Source organism: Balaenoptera borealis, assembly GCF_965194805.1.
Source record: "Balaenoptera borealis genome assembly, chromosome: 6".
Lineage (NCBI taxonomy): Eukaryota > Metazoa > Chordata > Mammalia > Artiodactyla > Balaenopteridae > Balaenoptera > Balaenoptera borealis.
The window spans coordinates 34,153,782-34,176,524 of record NC_138863.1 but is presented as its reverse complement, the minus strand read 5'-3'; the positions used below and the strand labels follow the sequence as shown (position 1 = coordinate 34,176,524).

The window sequence follows — 22,743 nt, the reverse complement described above, 5'->3', positions numbered from 1 at the left end:
TCAACTACCAAAGTGTACAAATCTGCTAATAGGTTAGAAAAGATACACTAGGGTAATAATATTTTTATGTATTACTATATCTAAACATTCTCCTCAGTTGCCAGTGATATATTTGTTAAGAAAGTAGTTATTATTTCTTTTAATATAGTCCTGTGATTATTTTATTATCTCTGCATTTTTTTTTAACCATAGGAAATTGCTGATAAAGATGGGAACAATAAAGTTCTGTCTTTTACTATCCCTTCCTTATCCAAGCCTTCAATATACCATGAGGTAAGTAAGACTGCAAAGGTAGAATTTTTAAAAATTATGTTGAGTAAAAGTCAATTTCTTACTAGAGATAAATATTCCTAACACATCTTTACTGATTTGTTTCTTAATGGAGATGTTTGTTATTAGTGATATAAAGCTGAGCTGTTGTCAAGGGAGACAGAATGTAATTAATGGAAAATTTTCCTCTAGTTCTGGTTTATTTCTTTTTCATTCTTCTACCAGCATCATTTTTGGTCTTTTCTTTCAAAAATATTCTTTTAATTTTTTTGTCTTCTGTATTAATTAGAAATCATCTATGTTAGATTGATTTATTTTTATTATTTTTTAGGAAAATAATTACACTTCTGATTTTTGCTTATATTTATTTGGTTGAAGATTGTGAGAACACTGATAATTATATAGGTAGATGACTCCTGTTGAGCTGAACTCCTTCTGCCTTCTCTCTTTAAGGATATAGGCTTTGAATCAAGCTTCTTGTCTATAGTGGCCTTCAGTGCATAAACTTGTGAGGAAAGTGCTTAAAGAAACTTTACCAGTAGTCTAAAAATTTAAATCCATTTTCTTAGCAACAAACAGTATCCAGTTGCCTCATAGCTCTATGCAGCTATTTATTTTCTTAATTAATTCCCCTGGGACTTTGTTTTGTGTTGAAAATAGAATGCCTCCTATTTAACCAGGGCTGATTTTAGCATAGAACATTTCTGAGTAATAGATTTTAACTGTGTTCCATGTATCAAGTTATAAAATAAAATGGAGGGTAGTGAAAAGTTTACAAATGGATGGTTCTTCTAACTTTAGAAACATGAAATCAATTATATCACTATTAAAGAGACATTTGATCATAGTATTCTTGTTTGTGTTCCATAATTATAACTCTCTGCACCTTGCTTTCTTCAGTGTGGAATGAGATTAATGAGAGCACCAACCTTCCTGAAGTTAGAAAGACCTCCAGGTTTGAATGCATAGTCCCCAAGAGTGCTCTGAGTTCTGGAAACAAACAAATTAAAGTTGATGCATTTGTAGCCTTTATTCTTTTCAGCAACTTTTCTTATTCTGTCCTAAATATAGATTCATTCCATAATATTTCAAAAAACAAAGCAGTGTATTTTTAGTTTTATATAATGTATAAATATTTTTTAAAAGGAGCTGTAGAATGTATATAATAGAAAAATGGAAGAGGTTTTGAAACTGAAGAAATGGTCTGAAACTGTCTTTTGTTGAGACAGAATTAAATATCCTCACATGATATAGATTTTTACTTCATTTTAGAGACACAGTCTCATACTTTACCTTGTTTTTGTAGCCCTCAACAATTGGATCCATGGCTTTGACAGAAGGGGCATTGTGTCAGCATGATCTCATCAGGGTTGTTTACAGTGATCTTCATCCGCAGAGGGAAACATTCACTGCACAAAACCGGTAATGGTCAAAACTGTAGACAGTAAAAATTGTTAATTTATGCTTAATAGTTATCTACAATTATTTTGGTTCAGGTTTGGTGTGAGAAGAGGCAAAAGTTAAATATGTCATACTAGTGAAATACATCATTGCAGTGAAATACTCATCCATAAACCTAGCAGCTCTTTGTTGATCAATAGAGAGTTGTTCACAGGGGCCCATCTAGGTGATAGGTAGAATCTGGCAGATTGTCAGGTGGTGCCAAAGTTGGCCCTAGGGAAAAAGAGGTTTCCTGCCTCCCTGCTTATGAGTACTATAAGTACTTCTTTCCATTCCCTTGGTAACATGTTTCTGCACAAACCATTTGCACCTTATTATGGAACTCTTCTGGCACTTATAATGGGACTCTTCTGGCACTTATTATGGAAATCTTCTGGTGTTTTTCTGACATCACCCAAGATATTATGGGTATTTCAGATTTTAGGATTATTTTATGTTTCAGTCATGGGGGCAGTCTCACTTCGTACCCATTGGTAAGCAGGTTGTCTCTCAGATAGAAATTTTCTGGTCCCAAATCCCAGAAGTTGTTGCTAGGTGGCACTTACTGGCTTCTGCCATAAGCTCAAGTCTGTATTCCACACAGGGCTATTGTTCAGCAAATTAATGACCTTGTAGGCTTGGGCAATCTTATTGATCCCAGTTTAGCATGTTCAATTAATATTAGAGGAAGGATGGATGGATTTACAGGCCTTCTGTTTTACAATACTAGATAGGGGAAGTGTTCCTCAGACACAGACACAGTATCTGTTCCCATAATGCATTCAGGTAAATGAGACACAGTCACTTCACATAAAGTTCACCCAAACTTTCACCTTAATCCTATCAATCATCGCAGTCTTATAGCCTTTCAATCTAGCCATTACCAACAAAGAGAGCCTGTGTCACCAGCCCCCAATCTAAACAACTTATCAGGTATGACATAGGTTACTTCCCAGAAGCTGAGGGCAAAGGCTAAAACTTTCTTTGGGCAAGGCCAAATTTTTTACCATACATTGCCCTGCATGGTTATTGTGAGAAATAAATGAGATGATGCTTAAAACATGCTTAGCACAGTGCCTGGAACATAATATATGTTAGTGATAGTATTATTATTATTCTTTTTTACAAAATGTTTATTTATTTATTTATTTGGCTGTACCAGGTCTTAGTTGAGGCCTGCGGGATCTTCGGGATCTTCGTCGCGGCACGCGGGGATCTTTAGTTGCGGCATGTGAACTCTTAGTTGTGGCATGTGGGATTAGTTCCCTGACTAGGGATCAAACCCAGGCCCCCTGCATTGGGAGTGTGGAGTCTTAGCCACTGGACCACTGAGGAAGTCCCGATACTGTTATTTGTTATATAATATTTTATGTTCATAGTAAAGTAGTACTCTTATCTTATTGGTTATAATATTAGAGTTATGGAAGGACTATAGGATCAAGCAGATTTCTAAATTATTGACGTTTGATCAAGTGCTTCAGTCTAGAATTCCAGTTCTTAAGGGTCTTTCCAATATTACACATATGATAGAAAACACAGTGGCTTTCCTTGTTTCCTAACACATTGGAATTCAGCTTTAGTGATTGTTCTTTATTAGCCATCAGGGTGCTGTATAACACCTGGAGAAGGCCTTATCCCAACTTAAAGTAACAACTTTATTTTTTTCTATACAGTTATGTTGGGGTACTCAAATCATTTAATAATAGAAAATGTATATTAGAACAGTGGTTCATAAGTACTGTTTGCAGACTAGTTTGCATAAAAATCATCTGGTTACCTGATTCCTTTTTTGTTTTCTCATTTTAATTTTTTAAAGTATAACAATATATACTTATGGTACATTTAAAATAGAAGAGTATAAAGTAAAAATAGACAAGAGTACAAAGAGAAAAGTATATGTCCTCTTCCCTCTAACCACCCATTTCTACTCTCAGTAGTTAAATTATTAGCAGTTTTTTATGTGTCCTTCCAGAAAATTTTCATGCATGCAAAAGCATATATTCAACCTGAAACACTTGTAGACCCATACACACTGGATTCATTGGTACATGTTGTTGTACAACTTGCTTTTTTTTTTTTTTTTTGGCCATGCCACATGGCATGTGGGATTTTAGTTTCCCCACCAGGGATTGAGCCCGCACCCCCTTCAGTGGAAGCGCAGAGTCTTAACCACTGGGCCACCAGGGAAGTGCCCATACTATCAGTTTTTAACCAGTCTCATTCTGACTAAAATTTAGATTTTTTCCAGTTTTTTTAAACAATCTTATAAGGAACACAATATTTTTTGTATAAATATTTGCATGGGAGCACGGAAGTATCTGTAAAATAAATTCCTAACAGTGAAATTGCTGTGCTAAAGAACGTCTGCTTTTTCAGTTTGAGTCAGTATTGCCAAATTACCCTCCCCAAAACCGATGGACTAATTGAATCTCCTACGAGTAGTTTGAGAGTGCCTCTTTCCTCATACTAACCCCCAGTACTGGATATTTTCAAATTTTTTAATCTTTGCCAATCTGAACATTAAAAATTGATGTCACATTATTTTACTTAGCATTCCCTTAATTATGACTAGGCTTGAATGCTTTTAATATGTTAATTCATTAAGTATTTTTCTTGACCTGTGAACTGCATATTCATGTCCTATGTCCATATTTCTCATTGAACTGTGTATTTTTTTTCTAGTGATTGGCAAGGGATTTATTTATTTATTTATTTATTTTGTTTGTTTGTTTGCACCAAGAGGCTTGCAGGATCTTAGTTCCCCAACCAGGGATTGAACCCGTGCCCTCTGTAGTGGAAGCACAGAATCTTAACCACTGGACCGCCAGGGAATTCCCCGAGAGTTTTTTAAATATTGAAGAAACTGCACTGTGTTTTATACTTGCACATTTTAAGTTAATTACTGACTTTTAAATTTATTTTAAATTAAGATATAATTCACATACCATAAAATTCACCCCTTTAAAGTATACAATTCAGTGATATTTAGTGTATTCACAAGCTTGTGCATCCACTACCACTAGCTAATTCCAGGATGTTTTCATCACACTAAAAAGAAACTCCCCTTTCCTTTCTCCCCAGCCCTTGGCCACTATGTATCTCACTTTCTATCTCTATGGTTTTATCTATTTTAGACATTTCATGTAAGTGGAATTATACAGTATGTGGCCTTTTGTTGTGTCTGGTTTCTTTTACTTAACATGTTTTCAAGGTTCGTTTATGTGGTAGTGTATAGTTCCTTTGTATGACTGAATAATATTCCATTATGACAATATGCATTTTGTTTATCCATCCATCCATCAATTGATGAATATTTGGGTTATTTCCAGTTTTGGAATATTTATGAATAATACTGCTGTCAACATTTGTTTGTTTACAAGTTTTTGTGTAAACATTTTCAGTTCTTTTGAGCATATACCTAGTAGAATTGCTGGGTTATATGGTATTTATTTCATTTTATTTTACTTTATTTGATTTTTATTTGATTTTTATTTTTTGGCTGCACCACACGGCATGAGGAACTTCCCTGACCAGGGATCGAACCCGTGCCCCCTTCAGTGGAAGTGCGGTGTCTTAACCACTGGACCACCAGGGAAGTCCCTATATGGTATTTAACTTAATACTTAACTTTCTGAGGAACTGTCATATTGTTTTCCAGAGTGGTGTACCATTTTGCATTCCCACCAGCAGTGTATGATAGTTCCAGTTTCTCAACATCCTCACCAATACTTATTTTCCATCTTTTTGATTATATCCATCCTATTGGGTATGACAATTGGTATCTAATTATTGTGCTATTGTTTTGTCTTTGCTGTATATTTTACTTTTTTGTATAGCCGACTGTATCAGTAATACACACACACACACACACACACACACACACACACACACCCTTTTTTTTCGGTTAAATATGCATTAGTCCTACAGAGCTTATTAAGAAGAACTGCAATCTCCAGCTCCCTCTCCCTTCCACTTCTCCCTTCCCAGATGTAACAACTTTTAACCAGTGGTTTTCAGCCAGTGCACTTCTGCCCCCCAGGGAACATTTGGCAATGTCTGGAGACTTGTTTTGTTGTTACAACTGAGTGGGAGGGAGGACTGCTACAGGGATCTCAAGTGTAAAGGTCAGGGATGCTGCTCAACATCCTACCATGCCTGGGCCAGCCCCCCACAGCAAACACTTACCTAGCCCAAAATGCCGATAGTGCTGAGGTTGAGAAATCTTGCTTTTAATATTTACCTCCACTTCTTTGAGTAATTTACTGCTTTTTAATTTTTCACTTTGGGGCATTATCTAATAACTTATCTCTAGGAAAGATAAAAATTTAGGTTGTTACCTCTCTCATTGTCCTATCTTATGTTGTAATTCTGGGGAACTCATTATTTAGATTTCTCATTATTATGAATGATCATTGTTCATCAGAGCCATTCAGGCTGAGCTTTGTGATTAGTTTATTACTTTTCCTTTCCTGCATATCTTTTTGTTTTCCTTGAAGTTCATCGTTGGCCTTTTGTTTTCTTTGTTTACTATGTGCTTTGTAATTCAACCCTGCAAATTTTCTATCAGTTTTCTACATAGCCTTCCAAGACTTCATTTACACCAGTTATTTTCTCAGTTTTATCTTCCCAGAACCTTTTGACTTACTCCAATCTGGACTGTGTTGCCCTCTTTGCCTGGTGTACACATTGTCTTGGGATCTCCCCTCACTCTTATCCTGGGAATTCTCTTTGTCTTTTTCCTGTGTGGATGGATCCACTGTTTCCTGCACCCTATATCCTCATTCTTTGTTCCTAGTACTCTGAAATTCCATGGTTGTGTTTCTTGGTGTGGGTTTATTTCCTCCTTTGTGCTGAGCACTACGTGGACCTTTTCTATTTGGAAACTCATGTCCTTCAGACTGGGAATTTTCTTGAATTATTTTTGTTAATTAGTTTAGGCTCCCCATTTTATCTGGTCTTTTACTATTTGTCTTTTATCTATCTTGTCTTTTATTATCTTTCTTCTGGAGCTTTTATTGTTTGAATGTGGGAACTCCTATTTTGGTCCTCTTTCCTCTCCCATTTGCCATATCTTTTTCCTTTTGCTTCACTTTCTGTGGTATTTCCTCAACTTCATCCACCAATCCTTTTCTTGAGTTTTTAATTTCTGTCATCATATTTTGTATATCTAAAAGGTGTTCTTGTTTTCAGAATGGTCTTTTAAAATAGATCCTGTTTGGTGTTTTTGGTTTTTTTATGTTTTTAAACAACATCTCATCTTTTAGAATATTAATGATAATTTGCTTTATATTTTCCTCTTTTATGTTCTCTGTGTCCTCCAAATTGTGCCCCCGCCACCTTCCATTTCTTTATTTTGATCTCATTTTCATGTTAGTGAAGTTCCTCAGGTGTCTGGTAATCCTTTTTTCCCGCTTATGTTTAAAAGTAGGGGAATAAAACAAATGACAAGCTATGGCCATGTTGGTAGGGCTAATTGACGGTGAACTTCACAACTTCTCACTGGGCCATCCAGCTGGGGAACTTCCCAAGTCCATATCTTTAAGTCTTTTCTCTTAGGGTGGTCAAATTCCCCAAAGAAAATTCTTCCAGTCTCTTAACCAGAGGGCTTGCTGCTAGCATTCTGATGACCACATGGGGAAGGAGAACTTGAGGTCTCAATATCCAATAAGACCTATTTCACTTAAGTTTTCTATTTTCAGTATCTTCCCTTCCTCCCCTACTGCCCTCCCTGACCCCAAATCATAATTGTGCCTGGTGGTTCCCAGGTAGAAATTTGTCTTTTATCCTTTCAGAAAATAAATCTTCAATTTCAGAAAATAAATCTTCAATAAACCTAGCAGCATAGAGAAGGAGAAAGGATCTGAAGATGTGCCTGCTTCCACGTCAGACTTTCAACTCACTTTTTACCTTTTCATTTTGAAATAATTTCTGACTTACAGAAAATGTTTCAAAAATAGTACAGTGAGTTTCCATATACTCTTCACCACCTATGGGAAGCTTTTTAGACATACAACGTTCCTGGGTCCTGCCCTCAGAGATTCTAATTGGGTCAATCTGGGTTGAGACACAGGAATATATTATTCCAAAATGTCCTTAAATAGTAATGTGCATCCAGGCTTAGGAGCCACTTTCTTAGTGATCATAAAGATTAGGAAAGCATTCATTTATTCATGCAATAAAAATTAATTGAGCAGTAATAATGTATTAAACACTATGCTGGACACTAGAGTTAAAGATGAATAAATCAGGGTCTGTGTCCTAAAGTTGCTTATTACTAAATAGATAAAACAGAGGTAAAGACAGAGTTGATTTAGTGGGATAAATGCTGTATTAGAGCTACACAGATAAAGGGAACAGTGTTTGTTTGTTTTAGTTAGAAGAATTAAGAATGGCTTTATATCTGAGATTAAAGTTTGAGCCAGGATTTGAAACCTTAGCAGGAGTTTCCCAAGTGAAAAGTATGTTCTAATAAAAAAGGGTGCATCCATAAAAGCAAGGAATTATGAAAGGTTATGGCATATTCATGGAATGGTATAAGACTGATGTAGTGTGGTGTATGTGGTAGGCAGTAGAGGGAAGTAGGGTTGGAGAGGTAGGTTGAGGGTGGATTTTAAAGGACTTTGTATGCCATGATGAGTTTGGGCTTTATCATGCAGTCAATAGGAATAGTGGATTAATGTAGCATAGAGGAGTCATCTGTTCAAGCATGATGGGCGTTTTTCTGAGGAAGAAAATATAGATGGCAGCAAGAGCTGTGACCTTTAATAACGCAAATGGAAATAGGGAAATTATTGAGGAGGATATTACAGTAATCTGATTGAGAAATTATGAAGGTCAATATTAAGGCATTGCTGTTATAACCATCAAAGAAAGAAATCATTTACTACAGTCTCTAAGTAGAAATAATTGTAATCCTTTTTCCTTGTTTTTGTTTTTTCTAGGTTTGAAGTCCTGAGTTTCCTCATGTTATGTTATAATTCTGCTATTGTATATATGCCTGCTTCATCTTACCAGTCTCTTTGCCGAATGGGCTCCAGGTAAGAAGAATAATTATCATTAACCTTCACACATATTTACTGAGCACATTCTCTCTGGTAGGCCCTGTTCTAACTTCTGGTGATATAGCAGTAAACAAAACTCAGGGAACTTACATTCCTATAGGAATCCTTATCATCCCTCATGCATCATGATTTCTTGAAAATATTTCAGTTATAAAAGAAGCATTTTCTAGCTCAACATTGAGCTAAGCCAAGATGTTTTAGGTTTAGGGTGGTTTAGTGATAAACCTAGTCACTGCCTGGATGCCAATTTTTATAAATCACTTTAAGTGATTTGAATAAATAGTCCTCTATGTAGAGAAAGTTGTAAGAAACATGAACTTTTTCCTTTATATATCTCACAAATAACTGTCTGCTTTGGATAAGATTAGCAGTGACATCAATTATGTGTATGTCTCATTTGTATTTGTATATTCTAATCTTTACTAAATCAGAATTTCTAATAATTTGGACAGACCTGAGCTGAAATTTTAAATTTCAACTGTTGAAAAAAAATTAAGTAATATAAATGAGTTTGGAGACAGAGGAGCAGAATTTTAATTATAGAAGGAACACTCAGTTTATCCTGCCCAGTTGATTTTTATTTGAGGAAACTAAGCCCCCACAAAAGTTAAATGCTATATTAGTTTTTCTATTGCCTCATAACAAATTACACCATGGATTTAGTACCTTAAAATAGCATGCATTTATTATTTCAGTTTCCTGGGGTTAGGAGTCTAGGTATCATTTAGGTGGGCCCTCTGCTTAGGGTATTACAAGCTGCAGTTAAGATGTTGGCTGGAGTCGCAGTCTTATCTGAGGTTCATTTGAGGAGTTATACACTTCTCTTGGCAAAATTCAGTTCCTATAGTTGTAGGACGGGCTTCAATTTCTTGTTGACTGTCTGCTGAAGGACAGTGGTCAGTTCCTCTTACATAATATATAATGTGTATGTGTACGCATGAGAATCCTATTACCTTTGCCTTGTTACAAGCAAATCACAGGTTCCACCCACACTCAAGAGGAGAGGATGACACAAGGGTGTGAATACCAGGAAGGAGGGATCATAGGGATCAGGGCCCCTGACCTCACCCCCAAAGAGTCTGCCCACTGCAAATGCTTTGCACAAGTTCATGCTGTTGTATTATTGGGAAGAGACCAAAACTCAGTTTTGCTAAATGGAGGAAGGCCGATCTAAATTAGCTGTGAGATTGATTTATAGAATATCTTAAAGTTCACTTGCCTATAATAACATGATTAATGACTAACAAAATTCTTGTCTCTAACCTAGATACTGTTATCAAGAGAGTATACTGTTTTGTTTAAGCACTTGCTGCCTATCTACAGATAAATTTATTTATAAATGACTATTTTTTGGCTCATTAAAACAAATCTGCCGTATCTCTAATTGGTAACGTTACTGTGGCATGAAATAGAGTTTCTTAATAACAAAAGTGATGATAGAGTATAGTAGTCCTCAGACTTTTATTCACATATCCCCTAAAGAATTTCGAAAAACTGTGTAGCCTTTGTACACTTTTAAGTTAACATTTAAATTTTTTATTCTGTTTTAAATAGTTGTAAATTATATGATTTCCAGTATGTAAATATTGACATAATAAAACAAATAATTGTTGATCACTATTTTAAATGTATATAATGTAAATACACAGTGATCTGATTGATAACCACCATCATCCCATGTATGGAATAAATGAACAAGCTTTTCTTTAATAGTCTAACATTCTTTTTCTCCTTAAAATTGAATTTCTGTTCCACTTTATCCACATAATTTTATCCTAATATCATGCCATATTATACTTACAGATCTTTTATTGATCACCTAATTATACATCTCTGCTACCAAAAAAATGCGTAAATTAAAAATTTAAAAATATTTCCTGAGACCATAATGCACGAAACACTAAAAAATTTCTTCTGGACTCACAATTATTCTAATAAATTAATTTCTTAAAATAATAGAAGTACATAACAGTTTTTGATAATTATTAAGCGTAACTTTTCTGGAAGCATCTCTTAATGAGATGGAAAACAGAGAATTGTTTATGATACTTTGGTTATTTGTTTTGAGATTTCTGTATCTTCCACTAATTCCATCCTGATTCAATTTGGGATGTGTAAAAGTTATGCATTTCTTTTGTGAAGAGGGAGAAGGATGATTATGAAAGAGATACCTATTTGAAAAAAGTTATTACTTTTATTGATATAGTCCACTAGAATGTATGTTTTATGAGGGCACAGATTTTATTTTTATCTTTTTGCCTGTTTACAACTGTATGCATGGGCCCAGGATAGTGACTGACACATAGCAAGTACTCAAAAAATATTTGAGAAATGAGTAATTGAATAAGTGAATTTATGGAAACAAAAATGTTTTATTTAATGTATCAGGAAATCACATGTGATAAATAATGTATTTTCCTAGGGTTTGTGTGAGTGGATTTCCACGGCAACATGAAAAACACTGGAAAGAACTCTGTGGTCGAATAGTATTGGATCCTGAATTTATGGTGCAGCTTCTCACAGGAGTTTATTATGCCATGTAAGTAGGTGTACTGTGAAATTGGATGAATTCTTTCTAGTGTTTGGAAACTTAATGTTTCTCTTTTTTCCTTATTAGTTACACAACACTGAATTTTTTGTTCCATGATGGACCCATTATCTTGTTTTTCTAATATGAATTTCTTTTAGTACTTTTTTTTTTTTTAGAGAAACTTGTTATTAAATTTAATTTTCTTTAAATACATACCTTTTTCCCACCCTCACCCACTTGGGGGAGGAACAGAAAACCCCTACCCCTTCCATTTGGGGGATTCCATGTATAAAGCCTGAGATGGTGAGGGTGAAGTATAAAAATACTGTTTACAGAGGGGAAGAGGGTGTCCACTGCGACCTTAATATTCAGATACCCCCATCCCCAGGCCCCTTTTTGCTCCTTTAGAAAAAACCCTGGGAATCCATTTGGGTGTAGACCAAGCCCTTCCTCTGGGGCGGTGGATACTCAAACCCCAACGCATAATAGGAAGCTCTGAGATCAACCAAAGAACAGGGAATGGATAGCACCTCAGATCTAGGAGGGGGAGGGGGCTGCCCTCCACCCCCCTGTAGTCAGCAGGCCGGCCAGCCAGCCTTTGTTTCCATAGGTCCCATGTAAACATTGACTTTTCTTCTGTTCATCCCTGCTCTTCCCGATTTCCTACAGAGCCTCCCTGGCTTCCACTGGAGGCACTTGGTTCCTCCATCTTTCCTTCCTTCCCTTCTAACCTTCCTCTGGAAGGAGTGGGGAGAGGGCGGGGAGGTCACAGGTGGGGCAGAGCCCATCTCATCCCTTCTTCTAGGTCAGGGCAGCTTGTCCTCCTCAGCGGAACCCTCAAGGGAGTGTGCTCTAAGTTCTTGGCCAAATAGGAATGGATTTCTTTTCCCAGAGCAGGGACAAGGCAGGCAGATAGACCAGTACCAGGATACAGTGGTCCTGATGGGCAAGTCCATCAAAACTGAGTAGCAGGGAAGAAGGCTTCAGGAAGCAGAGAGGTGGGCAAGTCTAGTCTCACCCTGATGCTGGAAGACCAGCCCTGCACCCCCACCCCTCCAGGTGAGCATGCCTATCACCACCCAACAGTCTTGTTCACTGCGGCTTTGCGGAAGGACCAGGCACCCATGAGGCTAGAGATCTTCTCCAGGCCTTGGTATGGAGGCAGCACTCACACCGGCTCATCCAATAGGATCCCGATGCTCGGGGTGGCCTCTGAGGGACCAGCAATGGGCTTGTTACACATGGGGCAGACATAGCGTACTTCCAGCCACTTCACCAGACACTTGCGGTGAAAGGTGTGTTGGCATGAGAGCACACCCTGCTCATCCTTCCCCTTGAAGTCTTCCAGACAGACTGCACAGGTCTGCCCATATAACTGTAACTTCTTGGCATCACCTTTAAGCACCACCTCTTTATATCCGTATCGTTTGCTCTGTGCCTGGTTCCAGAGTTTGCTGATAAAATAACAGCAGAAGATGAGGCTGAGCATGAAGACAAAGATGCCTGTGCCAAAGATGACCACGTAGACGTTGAGGGGAAGGTCTTGGAAACTGGTGGGTGGCATCGAGCAGGACTTGTTGGTGCTCACCAGTCCCAGGCCGCAGAAACACCCATTACCCCACTGGAATGGGTACATCAGTGAACTCTTGGCTGGCTTCCTCAGGCGAACAAACGCAGGCGGCGGGTTGGGCAGGCCGGCTGGGCACACCGGCTTAAAGGGTTGCAGGAGGGGTGGATGCGGTGCGCGGCAGCCGCCTTCCTCTGCAAGTCGAACTCTCTTTTTTAGTACTTTTTAAAAAATGAATTACACATTTTATTTGAAAGCTATATAATAACAAAGACAATTGTTTTATTGAGATATAATTAAAATGTAAGACTGAATTAGTTTAAGGTGTACAACATAATGATTAGATATATGTTATATTGCAAAATTATTACCACAAGTTAACATCCATCATCACACATAGTTACAAATTTTTCTTTTGATGAGAACTTTCAATATCTGCTCTCTCAACAACTTTCAAATATACAGTACTGGATTGTTAACTGTAGTTACCATGCTGTACATCATATCCCAGGATTTTATCTCATAACTGGAAGCATGTACCTTTTGACCACCTTCACGATTTTTGCTCACCCCCCTAGCCCCTGCCTCTGGCAGCCATCAATCTTTCTGTATCTATGAGTTCAGTTACTGGTTTATTTTGTTTTGTTTTAGATTCCACAAGTATGAGATTATACAGCATTTGTCTTTCTCTGTCTGACTTATTTCACTTAGCATAATGCCCGCAAGATCCATCCATGTTGTCACAAATGACAGGATTTCCTTCCTTTATTTTTTCTTTTTTCTTTTTTTTTTTTTTTTTTTTGGCCGTGCTGCGCGGCATGCGGGAGTTCCCCAACCAGGGATTGAACCCAGGCCCCCTGCATTGGAAGCATGGAGTCTTAACCACTGGACCACCAGGGAAGTCCCAGGATTTCCTTCTTTTTTTTAATGACTGAATAATATCCTATTGTGTGTATATATATGCGTGTGTATATATATGTGTATGTATACACTTATGTACATATACTTACACATATGTGTGTATAATTGTATGTATACACATACTGTATATACACATACATTACATATATACACACACACACCATATTTTCTTTATCCATCTATCTGTCCATTTACAATTAGATTGTCTCCATGTCTTGGCTATTGTACATATGCTGCAGTGAACATTGGGGTGCAGACATTTTTTTGAGATAGTGATTTAGTTTCCTTCAGATATATAACAAGTGGAATTACTGGTTCCCTTTTCTCCACACCCTGTCCAGCATTTATTGTTTGTAGATTTTTTGATGATGGCCATTCTGACCAGTGTGAGGTGATACCTCATTGTAGTTTTGATTTGCATTTCTCTAGTGATTAGTGATGTTGAGCATCCTTTCATGTGTTTGTTGGCAATCTGTATATCTTCTTCGGAGAAATGTCTGTTTAGGTCTTCTGCTCATTTTTGGATTGGGTTGTTTGTTTTTTTGATATTGAGCTGCATGAGCTGCTTGTATATTTTGGAGATTAATCCTTTGTCAGTTGCTTCGTTTGCAAATATTTTCTCCCATTCTGAGGGTTGTCTTTTCATCTTGTTTATGGTTTCCTTTGCTGTGCAAAAGCTTTTAAGTTTCATTAGGTCCCATTTGTTTATTTTTGTTTTTATTTCCATTTCTCTAGGAGGTGGGTCGAAAAGGATCTTGCTGTGATTTATTTCATAGAGTGTTCTGCCTGTGTTTTCTAAGAGGTTTATAGTGTCTGGCCTTACATTTAGGTCTTTAATCCATCTTGAGTTTATTTTTGTGTGTGGTGTAAGGGAGTGTTCTAATTTCCTTCTTTTACATGTAGCTATCCAGTTTTCCCAGCACCACTTATTGAAGAGGCTGTCTTTTCCTCATTGTATATTCTTGCCTCCTTTATCAAAGATAAGGTGACCATATGTGCTTGGGTTTATCTCTGGGCTTTCTATCCTGTTCCATTGATCTATATTTCTGTTTTTGTGCCAGTACCATGCTGTCTTGATTACTGTAGCTTTGTAGTATAGTCTGAAGTCAGGGAGCCTGATTCCTCCAGCTCTGTTTTTCTTTCTCAAGATTGCTTTGACTATGCGGGGTCTTTTGTGTTTCCATACAAATTGTGAAATTTTTTGTTCTAGTTCTGTGAAAAATGCCATTGGTAGTTTGGTAGGGATTGCATTGAATCAGTAGATTACTTTGGGTAGTATAGTCATTTTCACAATGTTGATTCTTCCAATCCAAGTACATGGTATACCTCTCCATCTGTTTGTATCATCCTTAATTTCTTTCATCAGTGTCTTATAGTTTTCTGCATACAGGCCTTTTGTCTCCTTAGGTAGGTTTATTCCTAGGTATTTTATTCTTTTTGTTGCAGTGGTAAATGGGATTGTTTCCTTAATTTCTCTTTCAGATTTTTCATCATTAGTGTATAGGAATGCAAGATTTCTGTGCGTTAATTTTGTATCCTGCTACTTTACCAAGTTCATTGATTAGCTCTAGTAGTTTTCTGGTGGCATCTTTAGGATTCTCTATGTATAGTATCATGTCATCTGCAAACAGTGATAGTTTTACTTCTTTTCTGATTTGGATTCCTTTTATTTCTTTTTCTTCTCTGATTGCTGTGGCTAAAACTTCCAAAACTATGTTGAATAATAGTGGTGAGTGTGGGCAACTTTGTCTTCTTCCTGATCTTAGAGGAAACGGTTTCAGTTTTTCACCATTGAGAACGATGTTGGCTGTGGGTTTGTCATATACGGCCTTTATTATGTTGAGGTAGGTTCCCTCTATGCCTACTTTCTGGAGTTTTTATCATAAATGGGTGTTGAATTTTGTCGAAAGCTTTCTCTGCATCTATTGAGACTATCATATGGTTTTTATTCTTCAATTTGTTAATGTGGTGTATCACATTGATTTATTTGCATATATTGAAGAATCCTTGCATTCCTGGGATAAACCCCACTTGATCATGGTGTATGATCCTTTTGCTGGATTCTGTTTGCTAGTATTTTGTTGAGGATTTTTGCATCTATGTTCATCAGTGACATTGGCCTGTAGTTTTTCTTTTTTTGTGACATCTTTGTCTGGTTTTGGCATTAAGGTGTTGGTGGCCTCGTAGAATGAGTTTGGGAGTGTTCCTCCCTCTGCTATATTTTGGAAGAGTTTGAGAAGGATAGGTGTTAGCTCTTCTCTAAATGTTTGATAGAATTTGCCTGTGAAGCCATCTGGCCCTGGGCTTTTGTTTGTTGGAAGATTTTTAATCACAGTTTCAGTTTCAGTGCTTGTGATTGGTCTGTTTATACTTTCTGTTTCTTCCTGGTTCAGTCTTGAAATGTTGTGCTTTTCTAAGAATTTGTCCGTTTCTTCCAGGTTGTCCATTTTATTGGCATATAGTTGCTTGTAGTAATCTCTCATGATCCTTTGTATTTCTGCCGTGTCAGTTGTTACTTCTCCTTTTTCATTTCTAATTCTGTTGATTTGAGTCTTCTCCCTTTTTTTCTTGATGAGTCTGGCTAATGGTTTATCAATTTTGTTTATCTTCTCAAAGAACCAGCTTTTAGTTTTATTGATCTTTGCAATTGTTTCCTTCATTTCTTTTTCATTTATTTCTGATCTGATCTTTATGATTTCTTTCCTTCTGCTAACTTTGGGTTTTTTTGTTCTTCTTTCTCTCATTGTTTTAGGTGTAAGGTTAGGTTGTTTATTTGAGATATTTCTTGTTTCTTGAGGTAGGATTGTATTGCTATAAACTTCCCTCTTAGAACTGCTTTTGGTTTAGGGTCATAGTGTTTTCATTGTCATTTGTTTCTAGGTATTTTTTTATTTCCTCCTTGATTTCTTCAGTGATCTCTTGGTTATTTCGTGGCATATTGTTTAGCCTCCATGTGTTTGTATTTTTTACAGGTTTTTTCCTGTAATTGATATCTAGTCTTACAGCATTGTGGTCGGAAAAGATACTTGATATGATTTCAATTTTCTTAAATTTACCAAGGCTTGATTTGTGACCCAAGATATGATCTATCCTGTAGAATGTTCCTTGAGCACTTGAGAAGAAAGTGTATTCTGTTGTTTTTGGATGGAATGTCCTATAAATATCAATTAAGTCCATCTTGTTTAATGTTTCATTTAAAGCTTGTGTTTCCTTATTTAGTTTCATTTTGGATGATCTGTCCATTGGTGAAAGTGAGGTGTTAAAGTCCCCTACTATGATTGTGTTACTGTCGATTTCCCCTTTTATGGCTGTTAGCATTTGCCTTATGTATTGAGGTGCTCCTATGTTGGGTGCATAAATATTTACAATTGTTATATTTTCTTCTTGGTTTGATCCCTTGATCTTATGTAGTGTCCTTCCTTGTCTCTTGTAATAGTCTTTATTTTAAAGTCTATTTTGTCTGATATGAGAATTGCTACTCCAGCTTTCTTTTGATTTCCATTTGCATGGAATATCTTTTTCCATCCCCTTGCTTTCAGTCTGTATGTGCCCCTAGGTCTGAAGTGCATCTCTTGTAGACAGCATATATATGGGTCTTGTTTTTGTATCCATTCAGCCAGTCTATGGCTTTTGGTTGGAGCATTTAATCCATTTACATTTAAGGTAATTATCATTATGTATGTTCCTATTACCATTTTCTTAATTGTTTTGGGTTTGTTTTTGTAGGTCTTTTCCTTCTCTTGTGTTACCTGCCTAGAGAAGTTCCTTTAGCATTTGTTGTAAAGCTGGTTTGGTGGCCCAGCACCATTTAGTAAAGACACTATCCATTCCCTATTTTATATTCTCATATTTGTTTAAATTAATTGACTATATATGCATATGTTTATTTCTCAGCTCTCCATTCTGTTCCATTGATCTCTGTGTGTTTTTAGGCCTAAAGCTTTGTGATACAGTTTGAAATTAGTAAGTATCATGCCTCCAGGTTTGTTGTTTCTCAAGATTGCTTTGGCTATTCAGGGTCCTTTGTGGTTCCATATAAATTCTAGGATTGTTTGCTCTATTTCTATGAAAAATGTCACTAGAATTTTGATAGGCATTGCACTGAATTTGTAGATTGCTTTGGGTAGTATGGACATTTTAACAATATTAGTTCTTTCAGTCCTTGAGCATGGAATATTCTTCTATTTATTTGTGTGTTCTTCAGTTTCTTTCATTGAGGTATTATATGAAAATCATAAGTGTACAATGCTCAGGTCTTTCACCTCCTTAGTTAAATTTATTACTAGGTATTTTTTAATGAAATTGTTAATGGGATTGTTTTCTTAATTTCCCTTTCTGATAGTTTGTTATTAGTGTATAGAAAGCAGTAGTTTTTTTTTTTTTTTTGGCCATGGCTTGTGGGATCTTAGTTCTGTGACCAGGGATTGAACCCACGCCCTCAGTAATGAAAGCGTAGAGTCTTAACCCATGGACCACCAGGGAATTCTCTTTTTTTGTTTAAAGAAATGCAGTAGATTTTTGTATATTGCTTTTATACCTACAAGTTTACCAAATTTGTTTATTCTAACAGTTTTTTGGTGTAGTTTTAAGAGTTTTCTACAGTTGACTCTTGAACAGCAAAAGGGTTAGGGGTGCCAGTTGCACAGTTGAAAATCTGAGTATAACTTTAAAGTCAGCCTTCCATATCTACGCTTCAACCAACCACAGATTGTGTACTACTGTAGTTGGTATTTATTGAAAAGAATCCACGTATAAGTGGTCTTGTGCAGTTCAAGCCCGTGTTGTTCAAGGGTCAACTGTATATATATCATGTCATCTGCAAATAGAGACAGTTTCACTTCTTTTTTTCTGATTTGCTAGAACTTCCAGTACTATGTTGGATAAAAGTTGCAAGAGTGGGCATCCTTGTCTTGTTCTTGATCTTAGAGGAAAAGCTTTCCATTTTTCACTGTCAAGTTTGTTGTTGACTGTGGGCTTATCATGTATGGCCTTCATTATGTTGAGCTACATCCCCTCTGTACCCACTTTTTTGAGAGTTTTTTTAATCATGAATGGATTTCGAATTTTGTCAAATGCTTTTTCTGCATCTATTGACATGATTGTGTGATTTTTATCCTTCATTTTGTTAATATGGTGTATCACGATTGATTAAATTGTAGACATTGAACCATCCTTGCATCCCAGGGATAAATCCCACTTGACCATAGTGTATGATCCTTTTAGTGAATTGTTGAATTTAGTTTGCTAATATTTTGTTGAGGATTTTTGCATTTATACTATGTTCATCAGGCATATTGGCTTGTAATTTTCTTATAGTGTCCTTGTCTGATTTTTGTATAAGGGGGATGCTGGCCTCATGATATGAATATGGAAGTGCTCACTCTTCGAAGAATTTGAAGATTGGTATTATTTCTTTAAATGTTTGGTATAATTCACCCATGAAGCCATCTGGTCCCAGACTTTTGCTTATTGGGAGGTTTTTGATTACCGATTCAATCTCCTCTGGGTACAGTGATGGGTCTGTTCAGATTTTTATTTCTTCATGATTCAGTCATGGTAGGTTGTATATTTCTAGGAATTTATCCATTTTCTAGGTTGTCCAGTTTGTTGATGTATAATTGTTCATAGTCCTTTCAGTACTTTTAAAATAGCCAAAATATAACTAGTCATTAAATTGAAGACTAGAAACTGTCAGTTTTTCTGTATGGAACTCTATGTCTTTCTACATAGTTCATAACCCCGGTTTTCATGAATGCATTAAATAGATTACCCTAAATATCAACACATGATGAAAACCAATTAATATGTAGAGACATCTGTAAAATATTTTATTTTTAGAAAGTTTCATGACTTTCTTTTTTTTAATTAATTAATTTATTTATTTATTTATGGCTGTGTTGAGTCTTCATTGCTGTGCACGGGCTTTTCTCTAGTTGTGGCGAGTGGGGGCTACTCTTCGTTGCAGCAGGCTTCTCATCGCGGTGGCTCCTCTTGTTGCGGAGCACGGGCTCTAGGTGCACGGGCTTCAATAGTTGTGGCACACGGCTTCAGTGGTTGTGGCTTGCGGGCTCTAGAGCGCAGGCTCAGTGGCTGTGGCACACGGGCTTAGTTGCTCTGCGGCATGTGGAATCTTCCCGGACCAGGGTCAAACCCATGTCCCCTGCATTGGCAGGTGGATTCTTAACCACTGCGCCTCCAGGGAAGTCCTGTAAAATATTTTAAATGTTAGTATTGAAATCTTCATTTTGTTCTTGTAACCAAGAAATGAAAGGATGCAAAAATTAACGTGAAAATCTTGTTACAGAACCAAAATAATAGGACTTGGAAGAATAGAAAAGATGGTTGTTGAAAATTAGAGATATTTGCTAAAGATAGTAAATAATCTGCTTCTCCATAGGTATAATGGACAGTGGGACCTTGGCCAGGAAGTCCTTGATGACATCATTTATAGAGCTCAGCTAGAACTCTTTTCTCAGCCGCTATTGGTAAGTTGTTATATTTAGTTTTTATTAAACATTCCTGTGCCTGAAAAGGGCACTAGTAAGTTTAAAATTCAATATGTAATATATGAGGCATTTCAAATCATTGAGGGAAAAAGATTTATTCCATAGTAACAATTGGAGAGAAAACAAAATTGGTTTAGATCCTGTCCTCTTACAACATATCAAAATAAAGTTCAGATAAATTAAAGAATTAAATGTCTTAAAATCCTTTAAGAAAAGAAAGAAGAAAAGTTATAAATATTTCCTCAAATTTCTAGAGAAGGAAGGACTTTCTAAGCTTTAGTAATGGTGACACATCACCAAAAAAGGCTGAATTTTTTTTTTCCTACATAAACATCTAAATTCTAAACCATCAGTTTTTGTTTGTTTGTTTGTTTTGTTTTGTTTTGTTTTGTTGGCTGCACTGTGCAGCATCTGGGATTTTAGTTCCCTGACCAGGGATCGAACCCACGCCCCCTGCAATGGAAGTGCGGAGTCTTAACCGCTAGACCACCGGATAGTCCCTAAACCATCAGTTTTTTAAAACCAAAATTAATATGTGGTATACAGATTGAGAAAAATATTATCAACAGGCATGACAAAAAAGCCAATTAATATTTTGTTCTATATAAAAATTTCATACTCTTCCACAAAATAAATATGTCTCCAAAGGGTAAATGATCATTCAAAAAATAAACGTGAACATCCAGTAGCAGAGTAAGGAAGGCATTCTCTATGTTACCAGTAACAGTATGATACAACTCTGATCATCCCTTTGTAGAAGCAGTTTGGTATGTGTGTGTATTCTCTATCCCATGTCTAGCAACATTTCCCAAGAAACTACTTAAAAAATTTTTTAAAGTATTGTGAACACTAGATCAATGTTAGTTTAATTGCAAAAGAATCAGAACTCTAAACATTTTACAGCAGAGAATGGTTAAGTTATGTTATTTACTTGATGAAATTATATGTTTGAAAATTCATATTAAAGGAACATGCTAGCTGTGTTAAGTGGTAAAGCAGTATACAACTATGTTTTAAATCTAGACAGGACAAAGGAAACAAAACAAATGCTAATAGTTGTCTAGGTGATTCAACTGTGGATAGTTTTTATTTCTTTGCAATTTTCTGTGTTTTCTAAGCTTTTTGTAGTATTTTATAATGGTATTTTAAAAATATTATTTATGTATTTTTACTTGCAGCAATTTAAGAGTACAATTTTTAAAGCCATTTTCTTCATATCATTTTTTATATCTTAAGCTAAATATAAATTTATTGAAGTAACATTTACATTAATTCTTTCATATTTGAATTTTTTTCCTCATGTCAACATCCCTAATTTTACCTAAAGGTTACTGTAAAACAAATGGACAGGGAATTCCCTGGTGGTCCAGTGGTTAGGGTTCCTCACTCTCACTGCCGAGGGCCCAGGTTTGACCCCTGGTTGGGGAACTAAGATCCCACAAGCTGCACGGTGCAGCCAAAAAGAAAACCAAAAAACAAATGGACAACAAGATAAAAAATTATATCATGATAATAAGACCTTGCATGTCAGACTCTTTAAATTCATACTTTTATCCTTGTAAGTCTTATAAATTAACTAGAGGTGGCATTTCCAAGGCAGTATAGGTAGAGAGATTAGTAATCTGTAGTTCTAGAATAATCCTTTATTGTTAGGGGTCTCCAAGGGACCCAGTGAATAACACTCCTTTTCTCTATTCAAAAATAGAGCCCGGTGATAAATAGATAAAATAGTTGGTAGATAGAAAAACAAGCATCATCCTTATTGCTGATAAAGGCTAGATTGAAAGACTTCACTCCCTACATTTTCATCTGGATGTTGGAACAGCCCACTGGAGAGAAGGTTTGAGTTGGCAGAGCAGGCACAGGTATCCAGGTTGTTGCATTTCACTTGTCCTGTCCAAGTGGAGAGGGAGGGAGAAAACGGTCCTCTAGCTTAAGGTCTTTGCTAGATTAGGACTACCCAATCAGGAAACATGGAGCAGCCAATGGTGATTACTCTCCAGGCACATATCTCACTCTCCTCCATGGAGGGCAGAAAGTGGTGGAACAAAATGCCAGATGTGATTAGGGAACATTTCTCCTCATGGAAACAAAGCTAATTTTTTTATTATAGATTAAATTTTACATGTTATTTATCATCTGAATAATCAGAAACTTATTCTAAATTTTCTCATATCAGGATTCAAATGTTAAAAACACTTTTTCTTTCTTTGGAATGTATTTTTCTCTTTGAAAGTCAACAACTTCAAGGAATCGATGGGCTGTGTGACTCACATTATTTTAAATGAATTCTCATTTTAAAGCCTGCCTAAAAGAATATAGACCAGTGGAGATACAAACATTTCTGACACATTATACTTGTATATTTTATAATAGACGTTTTAAGTACATATTTTAAAAAGTAGGGAAACATGAAGTGTAAAATAAGCATAAATTGTATATTGGGTG

At 36.3% G+C, this 22,743-nt stretch overlaps 1 protein-coding gene and 1 pseudogene across 11 annotated transcripts in view; one reads left to right on the top strand and one right to left on the bottom strand.

Moving 5' to 3' along the window:
• Positions 1-22,743, top strand: part of HYCC2 (hyccin PI4KA lipid kinase complex subunit 2) — a 75,718-nt gene that overhangs the window by 40,006 nt on the left and 12,969 nt on the right. For all 10 annotated transcript variants that reach the window (XM_082397086.1, XM_082397080.1, XM_082397079.1 and 7 more), the window contains 5 exons: positions 193-273; positions 1,577-1,692; positions 8,652-8,747; positions 11,194-11,310; positions 20,187-20,274. In XM_082397086.1, coding sequence (XP_082253212.1) covers positions 193-273; positions 1,577-1,692; positions 8,652-8,747; positions 11,194-11,310; positions 20,187-20,274 — 498 coding nt within the window. The remainder of the gene's footprint in view (positions 1-192; positions 274-1,576; positions 1,693-8,651; positions 8,748-11,193; positions 11,311-20,186; positions 20,275-22,743) is intronic.
• LOC309631115 (RING finger protein 122 pseudogene) lies at positions 11,318-20,174 on the bottom strand (annotated as a pseudogene). The gene has a single exon. The product of its transcript is annotated as an RING finger protein 122 pseudogene (transcript).